Below are 25345 nucleotides of genomic sequence, written 5' to 3'. Positions count from 1 at the left end.
TATCCTATTCTGTTCTTGAACTGAGTCTCCTCTGTGGAGCTGCCTTAGCCACTGCTGAGGACACTCACATTCTGTAACAGGCATGCCCCTGTGGATAAAAGAGTTCGAGATACCAGGAGATGTCCCTTTGCAGTACAGAGTTTTTCAGGTGATCCACACTTTATGTTCCTAGGCCCCTTTAAATTTATATCTGTTTAATTAACCATTCACAAACAATGTTACTTGTTACACTTAATATCTCTTCTCCAAAATAAAAAAGGTAAAATCTTATTATCTGCAATTATAAGCCTTACTTTTTTTTTTCCCCCCAGAATGAAACATAGTAAATAAATTTAAGCAGTAAATAGCCCTAACAACTTAACCTGTTTTGTTAATTCCAATTATATTTATTTCTTCTCTGGCATTAATAACGTTTTCCAAAGTGTTACTGCATCAGTATTGTATTTGTAGAACTTCTCCAGCAGAGCTAATTGATTCTGAAATACAAAATGTTACTGGTTTACTAATTGCTTCCCCTGCAAAACCATTAAGGTAGCTGTGCTTTTTATTACAACCATGTCAGCATCTCAGAACAAATTGAGGAGACTCTCAGGGGTAAAATATTTAGCTGCATAATGTAGGCTGTTAGATTAAGGCAGTGATTAGGATAGTGCAGTTAAATACCTACTCTCTAATTAGGTTCTCTCTGAAAATGAGAAGTACATGAAAATATGAAAATTATTACTGTTATTACAGTAAGGTACAAGTTTAATGCTCTTGGTTACTAATACTAAATAAGCTTTCTGACAAAGCAAGATCCGTGGCCTCGACCTTCTCTAGGAAGCCTAGAAGCAACTTAAAGACAAACAACAGATAGGTCTTTTCAGAAAAAGAGTTTAACTCTTTCTAAGTATACTTTTACCTTCAAATTATAATCATAAACTATATCCATTGCTGAGACACTGCACAGTATGTTCAATATGCCTTGCTCTATAACTTAACATTAGACTTACATTATAATACCTCCAGGGTAATAATATTAAAAAAATTAACTTTGCAAACATCTTTTGAAAAAATGTTCCCACTTGGCTAATGTCTTAGAAGAACAGTTGATGTTAAGTTACCTCTACTACCAAATTTATAAATCTTTCAAAATAACACATGCTTGTGTTACATGGATAACTGATCTTTATTATTCTGCTAACAGTAACTACGCAATGTCCCTTTTATTAAACTGTTATATGCTTGTTTCACTCTTATGCCCAAGATCTAAAAATTGTAATGTGTGGCACAGAAGCAAAAATAACCTTTCAGGTTTGTAGGTACCTGCAAAACGTAGCTGATTTCTGTTGCATTATTGTAAAAAATCTTAGATTAGGCAACTAGTACCCAGTTGAAATCAACAGTAATCACTAGTGGCACTGTTTAACATCTCCTGGCTTGTAGAGTCTTTCTGTATTGACCTTTTCCTTTATGTTTCCTAGTTTTTGCTTGTAACACCAGAAGAACAAGGTCTGTAATTGTAATTAAATCAATCTGACAATGAGTCACGCTCTGGCAGCTAAAGAGGAATCAGGAGAAAAATAATCTAATCTTAAACATGAATGGTATTTGCTGGAGGGAAGGGAGGAAGGGAGGGTGTATGTAATTTTTTTTAAAGGGGAATGTAAAACTTGCCAGGAATTCATTACATTTTTTTTTCTTAAAAATATTTTGCTTTATGATCTAGAATGGCTGCTGAAACAGAGTATCTTGGAAAATTAGCTCCCTATTGAAATCACCTGTAAATACATATTTCCTTGTGTATGCAAAATGGCAAGTTTCAGGTTTTAATTACAAACATTGTTAGAAGCAGAACTAATGGCAGGAAAAAGACCACCTCTTTTTTTGCATCCGTTATGCGCTGGCACTGGTTCAGAAATGGTAAGCATCTGTAGTAGGCACCTGAGCGTCCTGTACTGGTGACAACTCCAGTTCTTGAGAGCCATCCATACAGTCTCTCTCCTGGCAGAGATATCTACAACTGGCTGGTGTGAAAAGCTGAGCTCTGGGGGTTTCTGAGCTCCTTGTCCCCTCTGGAGCTCATGTGCCTGCCTACACACTTTATCCTCTATCCACTTGAGATCCAAGCTTGGATTACACTTTTGAGAACAGGCACCCAGCTAAGCAATGCTGTTCCCTTCACAGTTGCAGATGTCAGATGTTGTCTTCACTGTAGCATCTAGAATGAAAGTCTCAAGTAGGCTGTAAGGTCTTTGAGGCAAGGATCGTCTTTTCATCCCATACATATGCATAGTTTTTCACCTAGTTTTTTCATATATTGTACGTTCCCATACAAAAGTGATCTCATTCCTGGTTGCATCCTGAACATGTGGTGTTTTGTAATATAATTAATAAAAAATAACACTATGTTAGTGGTAAATTGCTCCTTTCTCACACTGCTGTCTTGAATTGGTGCTTTAAGCTTATATGGAAAAAGCTTTCAATAGGTACTCAAAACCACTATGACTGTCAAAAAGCTAGCAGGTAGTGTACTGCAAAATCACAACACAGGGTCTAAAACTTTAAGACTGTTGGAGATCAGAGAGGTGGGTATGTTCTGGTAGCAAATGTGGAACAACCCTTGTGTAGAAGGTAATTTGAGTCACTTTTCTTTCCTCCAGAACCGTTTAAGATAAAAGTCATTCTAGAATTGTCATTTGTCTGACTGATTATTTACTGAAATTGAAGTGTTCTTGCTAGAATGCATTTTAGTCAAAAATGAGCTTAGGTTTGCCTAAGATTAGGTTTGAATTATATTAGATTTAGTGTAGAGTGAAGGTGAATATTGCAATAAGTAGTAGAGAAAATGCAGCAAGAAATCAGACTGTTTTCTATAAAGAGCCTTAAGAATGTTTAGCATGAAGACCAGAGGGACTCCAGGTAGTGTGTCATGATAATACGTACGCCCAGTGTTTGCTGCCTGATTGGGCTTGCATAGCTATGCATTCGGACTAAAGGGATACTAAGATCTTGAAATATAAAAAAGTCAGTGAAATAACGATAATTCCTTAAACTCACAGTCAAATTACTTTATAGGTAAGGCCTCTCCTCCCTTCTTAAATCATGTGGCCAGAATGACATGTTCTCATGCTTCAGTCATATATATGATAAGGAGACTTGGCACAGTGCATGGCTGTTATACTTGGTGAGCTAAAATATGCTGTCATGAAGTACATCCTTGTATCTGATTTTATGCTGTTGTATTTGGTTTAGCATAAACACTTAGCTCTTTAAATCAATGTTTTAATTGAATGTTTCTTCTTTTCATCAGCAGTAAAATATTAATAGGTATTTCTAGTGACAGATGGGTTTTAAAGATGGCCTAAAAATACTGGAGGGCCCTGAATGAAAATGCAAGTGGCCATTAAGTCACAGCTATTGCTGTAAAGGATGCAACATTAGAACTTAAATAATAAGCAGATCAAAATTCCAGACATTCTATAATTAATTCACAGCAGATCTCTAGCAGCTCATAGGAATGTTTTAGGTATCTAATGGTCTCCTTCAAGATCTCATGCGTGTGGTAGCTCCTAGATTAAGTCAAGACCTAGCCACCAGTCTTGAGGTACAGCTAATCCTGGGAGAAGGACCTCAGGCTTTTTCCATCAGCTGTCAAGCCACCAGTGGCCTTTGAAAACTCAATTGCATGAAGCTACATGCTTCTGTGGCTAAACAGCAACTCATAATTATTTAAAGGTCCTGTCCTACTGCATCTGACACATCCTCAGCTACATGTCGCTATGAATTGGAGCGCAGGAAGCAGAATGGCAGTAATGCGGCATCTCTCTTTTCTTGTCATGTCATTACCCCATGAAGTACAAAATGATTGCTCCAACTTCTGGGTCTTGTAGGAAATCTGCCTAGGATATACCACAGCTGAGAATCTAGTCCACTAAAATCTGCTCTGAAAATCCACTACTAATGCTTCTGTTGTCTGCCACTCTTGCTAGCAGAGCTGTCCTCCAGGCCTTTTCTTGGAAAGACATTTAGGTCCCGTAACAGAGCAAATTGGGTGTGTTACATTTTTATTCTTCCTTTTGTTTCTTTTTTATATTTTTATTCTGTTTATTCTTTAGAGAGCTACCTAAGTCTTGGTAGAACTTCTTCCACTTTCTTGGTTTAAGTGGCAAAGGGAAACATGATTTGATTCCACGTGTTTTCCACCATCTACCATAAAAGCGTACTAATGCTCGGGCAACTTAAGTACTCGCACACATGGTTGTTTCACACGATTGTCTCCAGAAGTGTGGCTATCTTGGTCACATCCAAAGTGCTCCCCAGCAAGTCTGATTATTCAGATGGAATTTTTGGTGAAAAGTCCTGCAGCTTCTGCCCCATCCATGTGTGCAAGTGACGCTGGCAGCTATTGTTCTCTCTACAGCATGGAGGTCCCCAAGGAGTGGGGAGCTGGTTATCTTACAGGCATGAAACTTTGGGATAGCCACCATCACCCCCCCAATAATATAACAAAACAATTACTAATCAAATGTACATCTCCATGCTGAAACAGAATTCAAGCTATAAAGGTAGAGAGGCATCTCAGCATCCAGTTTTCCAGCAGCTGGTATCACCACCAAGGTTGTTGACAGATGTGCCTTTTGACAATAGTCCAGAAGCCCAGCCAGAGGACGTAGGAAGCTGAGATTCCTTACTTGCATTAATTAGTAGGTTTTGCCCCCTGAGAGGCCCTTTTTGAATGTTTCACATTCTAATTCTTCCTGGAACGTTAGAATACACCAATTAGGAAATACTTTTAAAAAACAGGATAGCAATAGCCGCTTCCTGAGTTCAGATGTTTTGTTGTGAATTAGGATTTTTTTTAGTCATTATGGCTGAGTGAGTAAAACTATACAGAGGATAGATGTGGATCAGTAGGTGCATCCTTTACTGTTGGGTTTTTCCATTTTCAGAGTTGACAGCAATAATTTTCACTTTAAAAGTTTATTCTTGTTGGACCTGACTTTCAGTTCATATAAATCAGACCTACCTTGATTTAAGACCAGCTGAAGCAATGGTGTTTTTCGTCAAATCAGTGCTTCTCAAAAGATGAATAGTGCCTTAAATCTAACTATAAAAACAAATTTCAAACAGTGGCTATTAACTTGAATTATGAAACGGAAAACAGAGAAGGATTGTATTTGCCTCACAGTGATTAAGGACAACAAGATATGCAAGGTGATAGAAAAATCTTCATTAATTCTGTCGGCGTTTAGTTGTAGTTTGTGATATGCATGTAAGCGGTATAAAAATTATGCAACAAATATTGTCATACATGTTAGGCAATGCTATGAAATATTTCTTCGTATTTTAATTGTCTGAAACTTGCCTAATACCACTTTTTTTTAAATTATGTAGTCTTAAATTCGGTTCAGAGATCGTACTGAGCTACCCAGAACAGTAACACTGTAAGGAGATTGTGGAGCTTTCCACTAAAGAATCCTTGAATATTTTTAGGAAGGTCATAGTGCTTAGCTACAAAAATAAAAAAAAAAAAAAAAAAAAGGAAGAGAAATGAAATGTTTGTCTGCATTGCAGAGAAGCATAAAATCAGGTCATCTTATAGGACCATAAGGTATGGAGATAGTTCTGTGGATATATTTGTTTTGGCTGTCCATGACAGCTGAGAAATAATACAAGCCAATTTTAAAACCCCTCTGTGGGATTATAGTTATTTTATCCTATTTTAAGAAGTAAAGTATGTCTTTTTTTACTTTAAAATAGTTTGAGTCAGTAGTACCTATATTTAAATGAGTTTGAAGCTGCTTTAGGCTATTCAAGGCAGTCCCTAACAGATCTTCGCACTCTTCTGTTGGAAGAGAAGGATGCGTGCAGGCAACTAAGTATCTCATTATGATTTTTGTCCATAATTTTAAACATGGTATGATGCAGAAAAGTCAAGATGCTAATGCTTCTGTACAGACATTTTATGACAGCTGTATGACAAGAAATTGTAAATTATAAAATATAGTTATGGTTGTGGATATCCCAACAACTTTTACTTCTGGCTTTCAGTTAGGCTTTGGACATGTTGTCGTGGTTTAGTCCCAGCTGGCAACTAGGCACCACCCAGCCGCTCACTCACTCCCCTGAGTGGGATGGGGGAGAGAATCACAGAATCACGGAATCACTAAGGTTGGAAAAGACCTGTAAGATCATCAAGTCCAACCATCAACCAAAAAAACACCACCATGCCCATTAAACCATGTCCCACAATGCTACATCCACACGTTCCTTGAATACCCCCAGGGAGGGTGACTCCACCACTTCCCTGGGCAGAGTAAAGAGTAAAATCGGAAGAGTAAAGGTGAGAAAGCTCATGGGTTGAGATAAAGACAGTTTAATAGGTAAAGCAAAAGCCGTGCAGGCAAGCAAAGCAAAACAAGGAATTCATTCACTCCTTCCCATGGGCAGGCAGGTGTTCAGCCATCTCCAGGAAAGCAGGGCTCCATCACGCGTAATGGTTACTTGGGAAGAGGAATGCCATTACTTCGAATGTCCCCCGCTTCCTTCTTCTTCCCCCAGCTTTATATACTGAGCATGACATCATATGGTATGGGATATCCCTTTGGTCAGTCGGGGTCAGCTGTCCCGGCTGTGTCCCCTCCCAACTCCTTGTGCACCCCCAGCCCACTCGCTGATGGGACGGTGTGAGAAGCAGAAAAGGCCTTGACTCTGTGTAAGCACTGCTCAGCAACAACTAAAACATCCCTGTGTTATCAATGCTGTTCGCACCACAAATCCAAAACACAGCCCCATACTAGCTACTATGAAGAAAATTAACCCTAGCCCAGCCAAAACCAGCAGACATGTATAGTGGTAGTGAAACAGATGCAGAAGTTAGAGACCAAACCGATTAAGGGTTTGGTCTGGATAGCAGTAATCCAAGTGTCACTGTAGGAGTGGAGAAGCTCATGACGAGCTGAAAAACATCCATTCCTTTGTTCAGTCAGTGCTGCACTGACTTGCTGGAGGTCACAGATTAAGCCAGCAGCACCTTCAGTATATGGGCACACAAATTTCTGCTCTCTCAGAACCTCAGCAATTTTTGAAGGGAAAAAATTAGGAGGATGGGTAAATCAGAGGCACATATATATACGTGTATATATATGTGTATATACTTATTTGGGGAGGGGAAGAGGGGGTGATTATGGTTCATGCATTATGTGTGGTAGTGGAGGCTTCCAGCTCCAGTCTCTCCAGACTGAGTTGAGTCAAATGCGGCCCAACACCACAGTTAGTGCATAAAAATAATTAGGTTTAAGCATATGCGTAACATCAAGCATGCCTAGTCTAAATAATTACAAACCATACATGTGTGTTGGTCCTTTGCTACATTACAGCCCTCATGTCCTTAGATCACATATGCGTAAGGGGTTCTCAACTCCTAACGGAGTATAAATTCACCCAACTTTTCTTACCATGAGCATACTGTTCTGCGTAATCTCGGCAGGTAAGGCAGAAGGTAGGGCAAATGGCTGGGAACACAGAGCTTCGAAGTTGTTTAGATGTTTACGTAGTAGTTATCTGAATCGCACCTGGACATTTGCTGACAGCAGAAGAGACAGTGAACCCACTGCAAAGGGAAATATATACTTTTCTATTAAAATATTAACTTTACAACCATCACACAAATTCATTGTCCTTTATTTATACGTGTTGAAGAGTTCATTTTGAAAAGAAGCAACATAAGTTGATATATATCACAGTTGAGTGAGGGTTCATTTTTTTATGAGCTTCACTAGAGTTTGCAATGGAGTGGTCATTTCTGAAGTGCCTTACATGAGTTTACTGTGAGGTGGTGAGGTAGATGGCATCACCTTACCTGGTGCTGATGATACCGAAAGACATTATGTTCTTTCTTAGAAAGGGAAAGCTATGAAACCTCCCAAAGGGAAAGCTTGTCATTTACATAGGAGAAAGCATGGGAAAGATTTTTCTATAAATCTGGCATAAAAGCAAACTGATAAACAAAGACAAAACCACACAGGCAATCAAAGAAAATTGATCAGAAATTGAAAAGGATTTACAGCAGGTTTCCAATACCAAAATGTCATATAAAGATTAAAATCTATAAAGTAATTACCAGATACAAACCAATCAGCATCTCTGCTTCTCCTAAGGGCATCAGCCTTTGCTGGGACACTAGAAGAAGCAGAAATGCTACTTAACATTTCCCCACATGTGTTCTCAGGAAGAATGCTTCTGCTATGCACAATTTCTGTAATTTTCAATAACTCTTTTGCATAAAATACTTTATTCTTCACTTTCCTCTACTTTGTCTTTTACTGAAAACTGACCACTAAACAAACTCCTTTTGTTTTGTTTCTCCTCAAAAAGCATAAAATGTGGACCAAGATTTTAACTGTTTGCTAATACACCAGTTTACTGGGAAAAGTGCATTTTTGGTTGAGGTTATATTACGATTAGTTTTACTGAGTGTGAAGGGGAATACCTGATATCCATTTGGAGCCTAGCCATCACGAAACATTTCTGTGGACACTCAATAGTGAAAACAAACAAACTGCTGCTGATGGCAGTCTGAAGTTAATTCCCAGCTAAGTACTACTCTGGGCCAAGCTAAAATAACACCACAGCTCTAGCCAGAGCTCACAAGGCTTGGTTTTCATGTTCTACCAGGGATTACTGCTGACTGCTGTTTGCTTTAGAAGTCACTCATTTCCCATAGCAGTCCCCAGCTTTCATGCCTCTCTTTGTTGTTGTGTGACCTCTTGTACCTTTTCCACTTCATTTTATCTTTAAAATAGATATAGTACTTCTTCCTACTCAAGAGGGTAAAAATGATAGCAATGTGTGACTCACTGTATTGTTCCAGGATTGTAAAAAGCAGGGACTGCTCTCGCTTCTCACTTTTGTTCATCTCCATTTGGCAGTCATTGCTCTTCTTTTTGTCTTTCTTCCTCCCACCTCTGCCCCATCCTGCCCCATCACATTTCCACCTGACCCCCTCACATATATTGTGACAACTATGTTATCTCCAGTTTTTATTCATGTCTTTGTTTATACAGAAGCATAACTGGTTATCGTAATGCAGGACTGAGCATTATTTGATATTTGCACAGTTCTGAGCATGTTGATGTTAGTCCTGCTGCAGAGTCAAGAGTTCAAAGTGACTAAGAGCTCCTGGGACTTCCCAAAGGTAAAAGCATCATAAAGACAACATTTTTTCTTTTTATCAGAATCAGATTTGCTGAGTCGTGGCAAAACTGTATCCTGTAAGGGTATGATCACAGAGGGTGGGTATTTGGGAATTAGGCAGGATGAACTGAACATTCAGGACACCACATAGACCAAACTTGGCTATGTGTTCCTCAAACTGTTCCCTTGGCTAAATGCTCGAGATTGCCTGTACCTGCTTTGCTCCTGACTGTGCAAGAACACAATACCAAACTGTCAAGTTAGATTTTAATTAGATTTTAAAATATTGAATACTATAAAAGCCTATTTAAAAGCAAAAAAGTGGAAAGTGTATGGGAAGTTTGTGTAAGTGAGAGAGAGCGGGATACACCACTGTGTTTTGCTGGGTGGGACCAGACCAGTTTGGCTGCTCTGGTCATCTTGAAGGGACAAGGGACATTTGTTTCTGCAGTGGGATGTCTGTATTCTGTCTTGCAGGTATAACCAGCTGGCCACAAAGTGCAAAATAGTGACAACAGATAAGCTGTTGTCACACCTTCTTTGGTTAGAACATGGACTTCCACGGACATAATTTAGAATCCCTGAAAATTTAAGAAAATGACCTTAGATATGCTACAGCAAAATAACATTCTGGAGGTTTAAGTATCTACATTTCTGAAAAATATTTTAATTTTAACTGATCAGAGCTATTTTCTAAATTAATTCCAGTGGCCTCCAAAATCACAGGTATCATAAAATCTTTGAAAATGAAGAAAGTATCTGACTTTATGATACCTTGGGGTCCTTTTTTCATTATTTGAAATAGAGATACTGGTAGAATCAGTTTTTCTGTTCTGTGAAAAGTTTTGTCAGTTTGTAAATTTCCTTATCTAATTCAAGATCACAGGCCAAGACCAGGTAACAACGGTTTTGTGGATTTCTTATCTAATGTAGCATAGTTAGTTAAATTTTAAAGTAAACACATTTTAAACACAAAAAGGCATTTTGTCTTTGAAAGCTGTCAAAAAGAAACATTTCAACAATGTCAATAATTTGCTTTTTTATTTGATGATTTGCTTTCTCTGTTGAAAAGTTGTGTCAATTGAATTTTTAAATGGAAAACAGGTGTGGGAAAATTCCTCAGTAATTGCAGTCTCCAACTTACCACTTCTACTGATTCTGGTATCATTGCTCTCATCTTTCTGTGGGGTTTGAGGATCAGTTGCAATCCACAGCAACATTTTGTTTCCCTAATGTGAATGGTGGTATCTGAGCATAACTGCATGTGTTGTATGGCATAGTCAGCGACAAAGAGGCTCTTCTCCACGCAGTAGCTTTTCACTATTCATTAAATAATAGGAAAAGTTTCATTTTCAAATTTCAAATAGCCATACTGGGGCCAAATTTAGGAGACCAGATAGGTAGCTCTCCAGGGCTGCTGCTTCAAACTGCCTGTAACATTTGCAATGTCAGTCGTCTGTCATAGCTGGGTAGAGTATCCATGAAGGATGGAGGTTAACATCCACCTGTGAAGACCACTGCGGAATAGCAAATAGTGTCATGTTATCCCATAGAGGAAAAGACAGGAGAAGCAAAGGTAATGTAGAATGGTGATAGCAAAAAAACAATGTTACAGAATATTGAACAAAGCACTTGCATCAGAGCAACCTGTCAGACAGAGGAAATTTAACAGAGATCTCATGATGAAAGCAGCAAATTAAACAGCAGAAACTTTGTTGGGACAAAGTTAATGTTCTGCTGCTTTCGTTTCCAATTTGTTGAGATGAGTGCCAGTGCTGGTGCAAGATGAATAGACATGGCCAGCTGAGCCACAGTGATGAATGGCATCTTCCAATCTGATGGCAAAATGAGCAACTGGACTGATTTAATATCATAACATATACCGTAGAGGCACACCCTAACACTCACTGCAGGTGGCTGCTCCTCATGTGTCGGAACCAAATCCTCCTCAGTAAAAATTTAGGTATAACCACCAGTGACGTACTTGCTTGACATTTTGAAATCATATTAGCAGCTGCTGGAACTAAAATTCTCCCTGGTCTGTTAATATAATACATTTTTAAAGTTAAGTATGATAAGTTACAGTTACTAAAATGCATGTTCCTTTACTATTAGTCTTTCAGCTAGTTTTCCTCTGATTTCACTTTGAACATTGTTGAAATGGTTTTCATTGTTAGAGACTTTCTTATCACCCTGCTCCACTTGCTCTAAACCTTTTTCTTTAGTAAGTCATTCAAAAGTTTTCACTGTAAAATAGTTTTCAGCCAGTTTTCTATTTGATCAAAGCTTTCAAAACTACAGCAACATGAAATGTCACATTACATTCTGGACTTTTATCAATACTACATGGACAGAATAGATGATACAGATTTGTAGCAAACAGAAGAAAATAACTGAATAAATCTTTCTTTCTTTGTCAGTGCTTTTCAAACCAGCACTGCTCCTGGTGTAAAATTTGAAAGAAATATTTAGAATAAAGTAAAATGCATTTTAAAAACAAGTCTTATTTTGCCAATTCAACTAGGGAAAATAATTTTCAAATGTTCATTAAATGTTCTTTAAAGCTGTGCACAATAATTAAATATGCTTTTATATCTGTAGGCAATATTTACAGTATTTCATCTTTTTAGAATACAACTCAGCATATTAAGTCTAGGGTTTTCAAAAGACATTTCTGTGTCCTCTGAATTCTTCTGGATGCTTGAATCCCTTAGGGTTATTTTAGAAATGTCATCACAAAATATTAGACTTCAATTTTCTTTGCACAGGATTAAAAGCTTCTGTATGCTAGATCCTCAGAGAAACCAGGAAAAAGACAATTTATATGATTTTGCCAATTTAAAGCAAAGAAATAAATTAGAATCCCTAAATTAGACTTTCTCCATGTCAGCTACAGAGAAACCCAGTTTATTTTATTTACATTCCTTTCTTGACAACCCCTTGAAACTTTACACAGCTCTCAGGAAAATGAGATGAAGTGTCAGAGGTTTAAAATGTCTGTGGAAACTGTGTCTGCAGTGCTTCTACAGAACTGGAGCCATTTATGACCGGTTCGGTTCATTTTCAACAACACACTGGAGTGCAGGTTAGATAGCAGCAAACATCTCAGTGAGCTGCGCTAGAAGAGGGAAGGAGCCTTAGAAATCCTTTCAAGTTGCATTAAGTTTTATAAATGTTCATTTATAAAACCGGCCAAATCTCTGCTTTGCTGGGGTACATGTACCCATTAATTTCAAGTAAGCTGATACGTATTTGGACTACACATGTCCTTTTTGCAGTAACTGGAACAATATTAATTATTTTTTACATATTTGTACAGCTTCAAAAATATGGAACATTATTATATTTGAGGATACCTGAAGTAGCCATCTGTCACTATGGCAGCTGTGCTATAAGCTAACATAGGGAAAATATTTTTAAAGTTAAATTGTTTAGTATAGGTGTGTACAAAAGAGAGTGCTGAGGGACCGTGCAGAGCAGACTGAGCATGTCCATCCTCTGTAGCACTTGGCCCTGGCTCTCCACTGTGCTCTTTGTGGTCTCCTGTGGTCCTGTGACTCAATTACTATTTTGCATATGGGATCTTTTGTACCCATGGTGAAGTGAAAGTTGTGCTGCAAGCCACGAGGTGAGGGTTTTAGGGAATGGACACATGCTGCACGCCACAGAGTATGGTACGAGGAGGTGTTTAAGGGTACAAAGGGTGCAGAGATGGTGCTGGAGGGACTCCGCAGGGTGGCAAGAAGCAGATCTAGAGCAGAATCTACCTTCATTCTGCCATTTGGGAGTGGTCCTCAATGTCTTAAACTACGCTGAGGTTTAATTTGTAGATAGTTAATTGGAGCAGTTCAAAACAGAGCGGTTGACCCAGAGCAGTTGACTGCAGGTGACCCAGCAGTTGCGCAGTTTGGATGATGAAGGGTTCATAAATGCACCCTGGGCTTTGGGTCCAGCAAGGGGGCTCTGTCCAGTCCTGTAATAAATACCACTGATGAAGCTAACGTTCATTTGAGGAGCAAGATTGCGTTGATCAGTGTTGTGCATATTCTTAATATCTTACACTGTTTTAAAATACCATGATGAAAACAGCATAAAAACATTGATTTCTTAATAATGTTTTCCTATTCCAAATATTAAAGAGTCTAAAAAAGGCAACCTGGAGTCAAGTTTCCCCACTTCATAGAATAGAATAGTATCATAGAATGGTTTGAGTTGGAAAAGACCTTAAAGATCATCTGGTTCCAACCCTCCTGCCATGGGCAGGGACACCTTCCGCTAGATCAGATTGCTCAAAGCCTCATCCAGCCTGGCCTTGAACACTTCCAGGGAGGGGGCATCCACAACTTCTCAGTTCCAGTGTCTCACCACCCTCACAGTAAATTTCTTCCTAATCTAAATCTACCCTCTTTCAGTTTAAAATCATTACCCCTCTTCCTCTCTCTACATTCCATGATAAAGAGTCCTTCTCCATCTTCCCTGTAGGCCCCCTTTAAGTACTGGAAGGCTGCTATAAGGTGTCCCTGGAGCCTTCTCTCGTCTAAGCTAAACAACCCCAACTCTCTCAGCCTGTCCTCATAGAGGAGGTGCTCCAGCCCCCTGATCATCTTCATGGCCCTCCTCTGGACCCGCTCGAGCAGGTCCATGTCTTTCTTATGCTGGGGGCCCCAGAGCTGGATGCAGTACTCCAGGTGGGGTCTCACGAGAGTGGAGTAGAGGGGGAGAATCACCTCCCTCGACCTGCTGGCCACACTTCTTGTGAACGGGCAAGTGGACTTGCTCAACTGCTGAGTGGGGAGCTGCTTACCCTGCTTTCTTTCTTTGACCCCATCAGTCATGAATAGTTTGCAGTGCAATAGCTCAGCTTCAATGGAAAAAAATGAGAATTTCCTCTTCCCCCTACTTTCTAACCTGGCAAGGTGGCCAACACGCTGTGATGCAGCATGTATGAGGCTGAATCCCATCCAACCAAGGTCTGTCTTCCATGCCCCAAGTGACTTCTCTAATAACGCTCAGGCTGTATATTAAACATGGTCTCTAAGAACACCTCTGCAGTGGTTGTATTTTAAAGGAAAATTATAAGCCCTGTTGTCAGCCCCTGAAGATACAACATAAGCACCTAAATAAATCCAGCGGAGGTTTCAAGCGTGTACCGAAGATCGGTGCCAAGTCTCTGAAGAGAAATCAGATTTCTCACACAGCAGTCTCAGCAGTGTTTTCTACAGGATAACTTCAATATTGCCATTATTCTCAGGCTGACTAGCACTCTCTAGGGAACTTGCAAGTGTAATCCAGACTGAAGATCTCATTGCTGGGGCCGGGCAACTTCAAGTTAAGGCTGACATTGCTGAGTGTCATAATATTACTTCCCCTTTTGGGCTGTAGAATTTTATTTCGAAGTAGCAACTAGGATTTTCTTTCCTTCTGTCAACATCTTTCTGAAAGGATCTAATAAACCTGCTAATCAGATGACTGAGTTTTGCATGTGGATTTCTGGTTTCCTCCTTTAGAACTGTCTATATGTTGCTTTAATTAAAACCTAGCAGATTATTAAATTGCTAGAATGAAAAACCAGCAGGATTTTCAGTTTTATACTTTACAGGACCTTTTCCAGCTCAGAGTGCTTTCCTTCTGTGTCAGTTAACCAGTAAGAAGTCGTATAGATGTATCCTTTTTTCCTCTGAAGGAAGTGTTGTGTTTCAGAGTTTTGCTGCTGGTTGCTCACCGCAGAACGTAAGCTTGCAGAATCCAAAGCCTCTTTTATTAACAGCAGATGTCAAGTAGTCCTGTCAAAATGCCAGGGTTTATTTGATAGCAGTGATATTTTTGATACCATATCTACTTTGAATACATTCTCTGGCTTTTTATTAAACATTCAGAAGAGTTATTTGCATGCTGGACAGATACACTCATTACCTTTTTTTTTTTTTGAAGGGTGTGATTTCCTGAGAGTGAATGATTACAGTTTGACAGGTACTCTGAAATATCAGTGTCAGATTTGGGCAGATTTGAAATTAGTGTAAAATAGCTAACAACTAATAGGAGTTGGTGGGGAAGAGGGAAGCAAAAGACTTGGATACAAAATGCTCTTCTTTTTTTCTTTTAAATGGTATATGATATTATGGGATTGGCTGGCATTGCAGAATCCCTGTGCTGTTCCAAATTAAAAAGGTTTTGAAGTTATTGAAGTCAACCATTTCATATTCATCTACCGTGTCAGAAAAAAGCTTTTATGTGACAATAAGCTTACTGGGACTTTATTAAATCATTTAATCCAGTTGTTTGATGAGTTCCATGCCCTGATCACTTATAACCATGAAAGATTATGTATACATCAGAGAAACAATTTTTTGATGAGCATGTTTATTTTGCCTGTTGAGTTTATAATGCTGGTGTTTTGCTTCTACCTTCACTTCCACTTAATCCAAGGAGTCCATTTGAGTAATTTGTTTCCACACAGAATGCCTTTCAGGAAAATCTTTCAGGTTCTTTATAAATGCACTTTATTCACTTTCCTCCCCGTGATAGATCCACAGCCTTTCTCCCCTCCTTTGCTCTGTGCCCCAAATACCTTTTTTCACATGCACAGCTCTGTAAGTGAAAGGTGGCTTTAATGGGATCACTCACATGCTTAAAGATGTCCCTGGTTTTAGATATCTGTTGAACAGAGACGTTATTTTCATCTTGCTCCATGGGGTTCAGATTCAGGTAATGATTTCTAACAGATTCTCTGGGCATCTTGTTCATCTGTACAGAACCCATAAATTTAATACTATGGACTTGGAGGCTATGTCTATAGGGCAATATAAATGTGGTCCAGGGACCAGTCCCTCGCCTGAGGCCAAGTGGCACCGAGTGTCCCCTTGTCCTGAATGCTAAGGGCACGCTTTCCAATAGCTGCCTTGCTCCAGGCAGAGCTCTTCAGAGCAGTTCATAACAAAGACAGACCTGCTGAGTTAGGTTGACAAACCCAGGTACGGTGCTTTGGCCTCATCAATGGCCATCTTTTATTTAGCAGTGTAGATGAGCCCTCTGAGCTTCAGTTTATTGCAAGTTCTCTCTTGAACTAGCTGCACCGCCGCTGAGAGTAGACTTGCCTGATTCACGAGACTGGCTCATCCTGCTCTGATCATAAAGCAAAGGGTGGTGCCACACAGGCAGGCTTCTTGGGGACCTGTGCTTGCGTAGGTGAATGTGAGATGGCCCCGCTGAGGCACAGGACTGCTGAGGCAGGAGAAATGGACCCAGTATCTAATAAATTTCTGGTTTCTGCATGCTAGTTTACATGCTTCAGCAAATAAAACATGGTTATATCAGCAAAATGTATTTGTCTTTGGCTTCTGTTTGACACTTCCACTTGCAAAATTGCTACAGCTGGAGTTGTAAGCAAATTATTTCTTTATTATTCATAGCAGCAGGTGCTGCAGCAGCCTTTTGGCTAGAGTTATACTCTCTTGGTCCATGGTTTCTATATATTTGATTAGGTGGTGCCGTGCTGCTCAAATGGGATGCTAGTCCTCCAATAAATATATTTTGTTATACATATAGTGCATTATCATTATTATTTCCATAAATCACTTTTAGTTGGCAGCTTTCTGTTGCCACTTGGGATTGTTCCAGCAACAATTTGCATCCTTTTTGTATGGCATCCTAAAAAGATTTTGGAAGTTAACATAGCCCAGGTTTGATTTTATAATAGCTGGTGCCCTTCTGGCTGTGCTAGAACACAGAAACCAGCTATCCAAGCAGGATTGACATATTTATTTTGATTCACATATCGTTTATGTATTCTTCAGGAAGTGCTTATCCCAAGATTCGGTATGGCCATTTAGGCACCCGCCTCCAGAGTGCTTATGCCAGAGTCATGATGCTAAAAATCAGGTGCCTGTCCCCAGCAGGGTGATTGAGAACAACACGGCTCGCTGCACAGTGGAGGGACAGAATGATGTTCTTCACTCAGAAAGGTGTCCCAGAAACCTGGCACACCGATGTGGGACCTGCCTGTCCCTTGCCAATCGACACATCATGTGTCTGAGTTTCCCACTCCTCTATGGAAGTGAGATGCTTCTGCTAGAGCCCTCTCCTGAGGGCTCAGCACTGACTCTTTTCAAGCGATGCTGCTGGAGAAATTTTGGCTTGTAGTGCTGTAGTTCTGCTCCTTACTCTTTGCAGAACAGGCCAGTGTATAAAGACTTGGGAAATAAGTTGAATTTCCTCTTCAGCCAGATGGAAATCAGAAACACATTCTCCCTTTCTATAGGCTGTAGAAGACCTACGGGGAGGTGAATCCTCCGGCCTCTCTAAGAGCAAGGGTGGAAGAGATCTGGCACGAGGGTCTGTGCAGGTACCACAGAGCCTGGCACTGGTGGGCCCTCACTGGGGAAGGGGGCTCAGCTCCAATCTCTGTGGGCATTTCACCATCACTGAGCTAAAAACCAAAAGGGAGCCTGGATGATATCTATATAAATCAATTCAGTCCAGGCAAGCATACAGCAGTGTGCAGGAGCCAGAATTGGCCTTGGCTTGGAGGTAAAGCAAAGCTACAGATTGCCATTAACAAAACCTGATTTGCACTCAGCCACTCGTTATTTTCCCATCTAGAAGAGACCACCTCACTTAGTGCCTGCTGGCTAAAGACAGGCTAACTTCAGCTGCTGCTCAGGCAGACTTTCAAATGGAGCAAGAGGCTTTTTTACACTGAAATTGCATTGCAGAAGGGAAAACAACTGCAGTCTAGCTGTGTTTTTCCTATTATTAAGAGAGATGCTTAACCTATTCAGTTCCATGCTTAGAGGAGGAATTTTCCAATATCTCAGTAAAATTATTCACTAAATAAAAGGTAAATAAAAACCATGGTTTTATAGACAGATTCCTATCAAGGCTGCAGAGGCAATATTGACTGAAGAGATAATGGAGCACTTGGTGCATCTGATGGAAAGGTGCAGATGTTTGTCCATATGGGGACAAGCAGGTAATAAGAACGGGGAGGATGTTACTGCAAGGTACAGGAGCGGCTGCCTTTTCATCTGGCTGCAGACTGGGCACTTCACACCTGTGAGTTCACTGGTATCTGGAAGAATCAGTTCAGCCTTCTATTTAATTAAAAAAAAAAATCAGGTGTAGTTTCATCCATTATGCTAGTTTCATTTACAGGCTGTATTGCTAGGAGAGTTGATGGTTCTATCATATTAAAGGAGAATGGGTGATATGCATTTAATCACTGTCAACAACCTCCTCATTTGGGCACTGAAAGCTATTAAAGAGAAAAGTGATGGACCAAAAGTTGTGTCCAAGTATGACGTTAATAGTACCTATTTCAGTTAGCATGGCAGACCTGAAGCAGGGAGGTGAAAAATATGAAGAATATATGGCAAGTCAGTTTGGCCACATCCCTCAGACAGAGGGACCCTCTCCTGGTCACAGATGAACAAGAACCATCACTCTACGGCTCTGAGCTGCTGTAGCCACAGTGTCCTCTGTTTCCCACCTGTCGGTACAGCTGCCCACACATCTCGCCAGCAGCCTGCATGCTGTCTCCCGGAGCCCCAACGGCATCGTGAGACACTTTCAGGCATGTTCCAGTGTTCTGGACCTCACGTATCCTTGCAGCACATACCTGCTTGTGCCAGAGACTGCTCCTAAGCTTACTCCCTGCAAGGCAGGTGAACCTGGTTTGGGAATGGGCGCCAGGTTTTCCTTCGCAAGCAAAACTAGATATTCCCCATGACTTTTATTGATGAGCTCTGGATTTTATGCCTTGTGTAAGATGGTGATGATTAATAATGACATACATTGTCATCCTGAAATATGAAACTTATTTGAAGGAACAAAATGTATAATTATTAAAGAAAAATTAATTTATTTCTTACAGGTGCTGTTGCCGAAGCTGTGTAAGGAAAAAGCAGGTAAGACACTGCATTACTTCTTGAAAGTTTCTTGGTGGCTTATGTAGACATGCGTGCATTGATGGAGGACCCACGGGAATCTCTGCTATTATATAAGTTATTTAGTGCAGTTGCTACGATCACTTCCATGCTGTTGTTCATGACATAGTGGTGTAGGATTTACGTGTTTCTTAGGAAAGCTGATAATTCAGCAACTTTCAACTTAGACCTTGCAAGGTGAGTTCTGAAATAACAGGGCTAAACCCAAGTATTTGTTATTGGTGTCAGAGTGGGACAGAAGGGTTTACTGTGGCACTGACAGGCGTAGGGTGAGTCAAGGTGAAGCATACCTGAGTGCATTTTCTGGCTCAGCACTCGCACAGCAGCCGAGTCTGGTGAAGAGGCTCGTTACAGAGGCACATCTTCCAAAAAACGTAACACCCCCCCCAGGCCTCGTCCCCAGTGGCTAAGTCATGGTGACAGAATCACTCCTTAGCATGAGCTCGCTAGCCAGGTAATGCAGTTGTCAATATTAACAGCATTGGTGAGTTTGACCATTATGGAGAAATTATTTAGTTACAGCTGATGTTCTGCGATGCACCAAGATCAGAGCAGTAAGTGGAGTTAAAGACACCGATACCCTGAACCCCACGTACGTTAGCATGCCAGGGGCTAAGGAAAGGTTTGGATAGACAGATACACACAGAGATCCTGATTCAGCAAGATACTTAACACGCAATTAAGCCCACATTTGACAAAACCAATTCATTGCAACGGGGAGTAAGCAACTGCTTGCATGATTTGCTTAATTGAGGGTAAATGTCCTTATTAAATTGTAATGAAGCACAATTAAGAAATACAGAGAAAAGAAACTGCTTCCCAGAATGTGGGTTACTGAAATTTAATAACAGCCCCATGGTTTTGCAAAAAGAAATGTCCTCAAAGTATAAGTGAACCCTCATTCCCACAAAAGCCTTTGCCAGCTAGAAATATCTCAGTCATAAAACAACTGACCTCTGGAGTCACCTATTTCTGACTGCTTTTTCTGTTTCGTTAGTCAATATGTATGTAGTGTGTGTCAATTAAGATGAAAGCAATTGGACATTGTTGTTGTAATTATCCCTCTGTCCCTAGATGACTTAGCATCTTTTTTTGGCCTGAAGGACTAGTTTAAGCCAGTTTGCTAACTCAGTGATTTCTTCCTGCTCAGAGTGGCATTTGTCTCTGCTCTAGATTGTATCCTCAGTTCTTTCCAAGGGCCACCTTAACTATGTTAGAAACAGATGAATGAAGCCTTTTGCAGTCAATGTCACTGATGATTCAATGGCTCTGCTGGCAAACGTGCTGACTTAGCAAAATGCCAGCAACCCTGGCCTAGAAAACTCAGGTCTCCATCAGCAATTTCACCCTCGTGTACTTAACATCAGGTCAACAAAACATCAAGGCTGTTGAGCATAGTATAAATACAAGTATTTTCATTCAAATTCTGTGCACACTAACTTTTTCTGCTTTATCAGTTGTACGTGTGTTTATTCCATGATGGTATTTGCCAATGAAACATATGCCTGTGCTTTTCCAAAGCTAAACAAATCCTTTCAATTTTGAGATTGTTTTAGCAATGTTTTTTATTGTTTTCATTTCTTGGATCAAAACCTCTCTGTGACACTGAAGGCTTGCTTTGTAAAGAAAAGGAAAGCACATAAATTTTAAATAAAACTGATTATTTTAGCAGTGCTCCCATTTTTTACTAAGATTAATTTTTGAATTGTTTTACTTTTATGATAACATTGATTTTGTCACCAAAAGAGATAAAGTTTAGCACCCATCTTTACAGTAGAACATGATGGTTGAAAATTTGATAACTGCAGACATGAAAGAAGAATGACAGGTCATTTTCTGACACAGTTTGGTCACTGAGGTGGAACTTTAATGATGGAAATCTAGCATATGATAGACCTGGTGATAAATTTATCATTAAAATGTTTCTGGCAGAAAATGCCCATTTCTTCAAACTGAACCATTTTACAGGAAAAGGTTAGCATCCATTAATTTCTATTTCAAATAATTTCTGTAAAATAGGTGAGCACGTCTTGACATGCAATGACCTAACAGTTTTCAAAGTGAGAAGTTTTGATTTCTGTTTGGCTTTGAAACTTTTGGCTTTGAAATTTGTTATGTTCAAGCATTAAAAAAAAAAAAAGAAAACGTGATTTAAATTTAAAAAATGGCCAAATCTATGTCTTGGACTGAGGGACAGGGTTCCTTCCAGATTTGCAGTTCCTAAACATTTCTGATATTTTCTCTGCTTTCTGGATAAGAAGTTTTTTTCAGTTTTGGAATTTCTCACATGAGAAGAACACCAGTCCTGCCCGTATTGGCCATGTACAGAACACAGCACTCTTCTGCTCAAGTTCGTTTTCTGCACCACTTTTTTCTTACATTATCACCTCTTATTCTTTCTCATTCCATTTTGTCATTTCTTCTACTGATCTCTCTCTTGGGAAAAGCTCTCTCTCACACTAGAGCTCTCAAGGCCCAAAAGAGTGATTTCCCGGAGTACTGGTGGGTCATAGTGGGGCAGCACCCTGCCCTCCCACCATACAGCATCAACCATTTCAGATGGGGATGACCCCTCTAAGCCCATCCCAGCAGGAGCTGGGGACGCACAGGGCAGCTAAGAGCTGCTACAGCCAGGGGCAGGGGCTCCTACAGCCCTTTCCCAGGGCCGGGCTGTCCTTGGCTTCTAGTCATTCTCCACGTAAACCATATTGGTGTGTGAGAGGGAAAAAACCTTTGCCCTTTGGACTGTTGTTCTCTCTCTTGCTTGCATTTTATTTTACAGTATTTTTTTTTTTTACAAATAAATGCAATACTTTGAGGCTTCCATTCCCTGGATTTGCAGTGGGTGCCTTGCAATATGTTAAGCAGAATACCCAAAATGTGTCCTAAGGAAAGACAAAGCTGCACAGACCACCCCGGCCTCCTGGGGAACCTCTTTTGAAGTACCAGTATTGCTGGCAGTGTTGCTACATGCTAGACAAGCCTAGTACCATTATTTCCAGAAGTAATAACACTGGTACTGGTGCATGCACTGGAAATAAGAATGTTCTGACCATTAAAAAAATTGTGTATTAGGAAAAAAATATTAAATAATGGTGAAATGTTACTCTAGAGGCATGAATTTGTTCTGCTTTCTGTTTTCTTTAATAGCAGCAGGGTGCAGCATGAACCGCTGGTTCCCTGGGGACCCAGGACAGACATGGGAACAGGGTCAGACATGGCTCCAGGATGGCCAGGCAGGGCCCTAGGGACAGGGATGGGCCAAGGATGGAATGGGATGTCAGTCTGCAGGGTGGGTCCTATGGCTGGGCAGGGCCATGGCAGAGCTGGAGAGCAGCCCTGCTGCAGCATCGTGGCACTGGGATGGACAGTCCTGGGTTGCGCTGAAATGGGGTTCCACAAAGACTTGGAAATGTATAGATTTCTGTGTTTATATAATTGTGTGCTACTAAGTAAATGCGGCGTTACCAGGAGTTAGACTTAGGTTGCAACCGTGGTGTCACCCACACCCTTTAAGGTGTAGTCAGCAAAGCGCAAGGGACAGTTGCAAGAGAGAATAAGCACTTTGGAGTGGAAAAGCTGGTTTTCATGTAGACAGGTTTACCCTTGGTCTGCAGGTTAACAAGTTGTCTGTTGGCTTTCTGTAGAAGCAGTAGACAGGAAGACGATTCACACTTGTACAGCTTGTACGTGATGGCATGATTAAGCAAGTTTTACGAATATGTAAAAAATATCCTATTTTGTGGCTGTGAAAACAGCAGCTTTATCCACTGAACCCTACTTTCTTTGAGAATGAACATGGCTATCCCAGTGGTAACTGTGGTTCCAACCATTAAACTGCATTCCTGCTGTCATGAATAAACAATGTCATTAATAGGACTGCCTCAGTCCCGTTGCCATACAATAGACCACTCTGTTCAAGTCATCATCGTCAATGCTTTTCTTCTCATATTGCCAGGTACATAACACCAAACCCAGTCTGCACCACCTATCTCTATTCTGGACTCGTAACCCAGGAGGTCCTAATTGTCTGCTGTGGTACCACAGAGAACATGGTGGTTAGCTGCTCCTCTTGCCATCAGATTGCTTCTGGGTTTTTACATAGCCTGTGGTAGTCACTACTAAAACCTGGCTGACTGATGCTATGCATCCTTACTATCTCTTAGTAAAAATCATTCTATTCAGCTTGAGCATTCTAGCTGCCTAACGTATTTTAAAGTTATCACCACATTGCTCAAGATGACTAACACAAAGCACCCTTCATCACTGGTAGGGAAAATGAGCTTTTACTTTGCTGACAAAAATTTGAAGTCAGATTAAAAGCTGACACATCCTCTATTTTAGTGGTATATATGAAACACTAAATATAGCAGCGTGCTCGTGTATTTGCTGATGCATGGTAATGTAGTCTGTAGCAGAACAGCAATGGGCTGGCAAGGAAGATGGTGCACTGCAGTAATACGATAAAACCCTTATGTGACCTTGGACACTTCAGAAGTACTCTGTAGATAATTGTGTATCCCTGACTGATATATTACAAAATTCAGAGGCAGTTGTGGTCCCATGGCTTTAATGAATAGCCTGATCCTGCAATATTTGTCCAGGCAGAATGCTAATTGACTTCAAGGAGGTCTCCATAGTGTAAGAAACCAGAATTGTGCTATATAGCAGCTGTATACGAACAACTGCCAACAAAGGGCCTGATTCTGGGAACTGAGAGGGAACTGCAACTCCATCTGGCTCTTGTTAGAAACTGCAGGTGCTTGATTCATCGCAAGATCAAACCCATGTACAGTAGTTCCCACTGATTACATATTTTTGTGTTTCCTTGGTCATATAACGTTTTATGCTCATGTTTATATTTTACCTTTGCTGCAGTCCCTGGGCAGGAATTACAGGTTAATCGCACTGTGAACAAGGAAATGGCTGTGGCTCACAGAACCATAACCTGTTCTGGGATTTTCCTCTTGCTTGTGGGGAGACGGAGAAGGTGATCTCTTTCAGCCTTTCACTTGCCATGGATGCATGGCAAGTGTGCTGGAGGTGGAGCTGAGGCTGTGGCCATGAGCCCCCTTCTCCCATCCTCTGCAGCGGGGAGCAGCAGCTGGGTTAGACATTCTCCGGTCCCTCCCAAGACCTAGGTAGTACTCATGTGTCATGCTGTCATTACTCCAGTTCCAGCTACAAGAGTTTACCCAAGATGAGAACCTGACCTTAAATAACTGGGGAAAATAAAACATCCTCATCCAATGATCCCGTGCATTTACTAGAAAGCAGAGTGGAGTCACTTTGGCATGTTTCCAACATGAAGTGGAGATGCTTACTTTGGACTGAAAAATGAACAGGCTGTTTTCCTCAGCAGTGGTATAGTGAAAGTAAACTAGTGAATAAACCCAGCTGTTTGGTGTCCTTGGCCTGTTAACTAGTTAAGCCCTGTATTGCTCGAATTAGAAGTAGGTAGACTTAGTGCTTGTCCTGCCATCAGTGCATCAGAGGGTCCTTTCATTTGGCTCCTGTTCTAACTTCTGTGCGGTGCCAGTTTGGCTCCCAAAATTAGGCGGTGAAGATTGCCTCTTCCTGCCTTTATGTTCCTTTCATAATCAGAAACGATAGAACAGACCCCTTCTTTGTTCTTCTGAAAAGGCAAATCTTTGCTACTCAGCTCCTACTGATGTATTGGAGCAGCTGAGGGCAAACTGTGATCCTCAGCTCTCAAAAGCAAGAGGAAAATGAGAACCCTTACTATACGTATCTCAGGATATTGCTGTTTCTGAAAAAAAAACCACAGGTGTAGATTAAAAACTCATATGTTTACTGGTTTAGTAGGTGAATTATAGACAAAAGCTTGATCTATTAAGGAATACTCTGAATTTTATATAAGAAACTTCTGAAACAATGAAGCAGTAATGTATAAAGACATTTTATACACATACTAATATTCAGTGTCATTCTAAATACCTCCTTCCATTTCCCAGCTTCATAGTTCTTTCTGTAACTTTGATTTTCAGTCAACATTTTTAATAAGAAAGAAAAATATTGAAAGTACTAGATGCTGGTAAATGTTAAAAATAATATCTAGTCAATAATTGTACAAAATATAGGTGGTTTCAGAGTGAAGGTATTATAAACATTTTTCCTAACTCATTTTTGTTTACAGCTTGGACTCCTAAGGAAAGCTGAACACTAAAGAGCTGATAGATGAGCTTGGGTTTGTAACTACTCTTGAG

General features: G+C 40.3%; 1 protein-coding gene across 1 annotated transcript in view; it reads left to right on the top strand.

The window, feature by feature from the left end:
* Positions 1-25345, top strand: part of STARD13 (StAR related lipid transfer domain containing 13) — a 305199-nt gene that overhangs the window by 114205 nt on the left and 165649 nt on the right. The window contains exon 5 of the mRNA XM_059826737.1: positions 19046-19079. Coding sequence (XP_059682720.1) covers positions 19046-19079 — 34 coding nt within the window. The remainder of the gene's footprint in view (positions 1-19045; positions 19080-25345) is intronic.

This window comes from Gavia stellata, chromosome 1 (assembly GCF_030936135.1).
Source record: "Gavia stellata isolate bGavSte3 chromosome 1, bGavSte3.hap2, whole genome shotgun sequence".
Taxonomy (NCBI): domain Eukaryota; kingdom Metazoa; phylum Chordata; class Aves; order Gaviiformes; family Gaviidae; genus Gavia; species Gavia stellata.
This window is presented reverse-complemented; position numbering and strand designations above follow the sequence as displayed.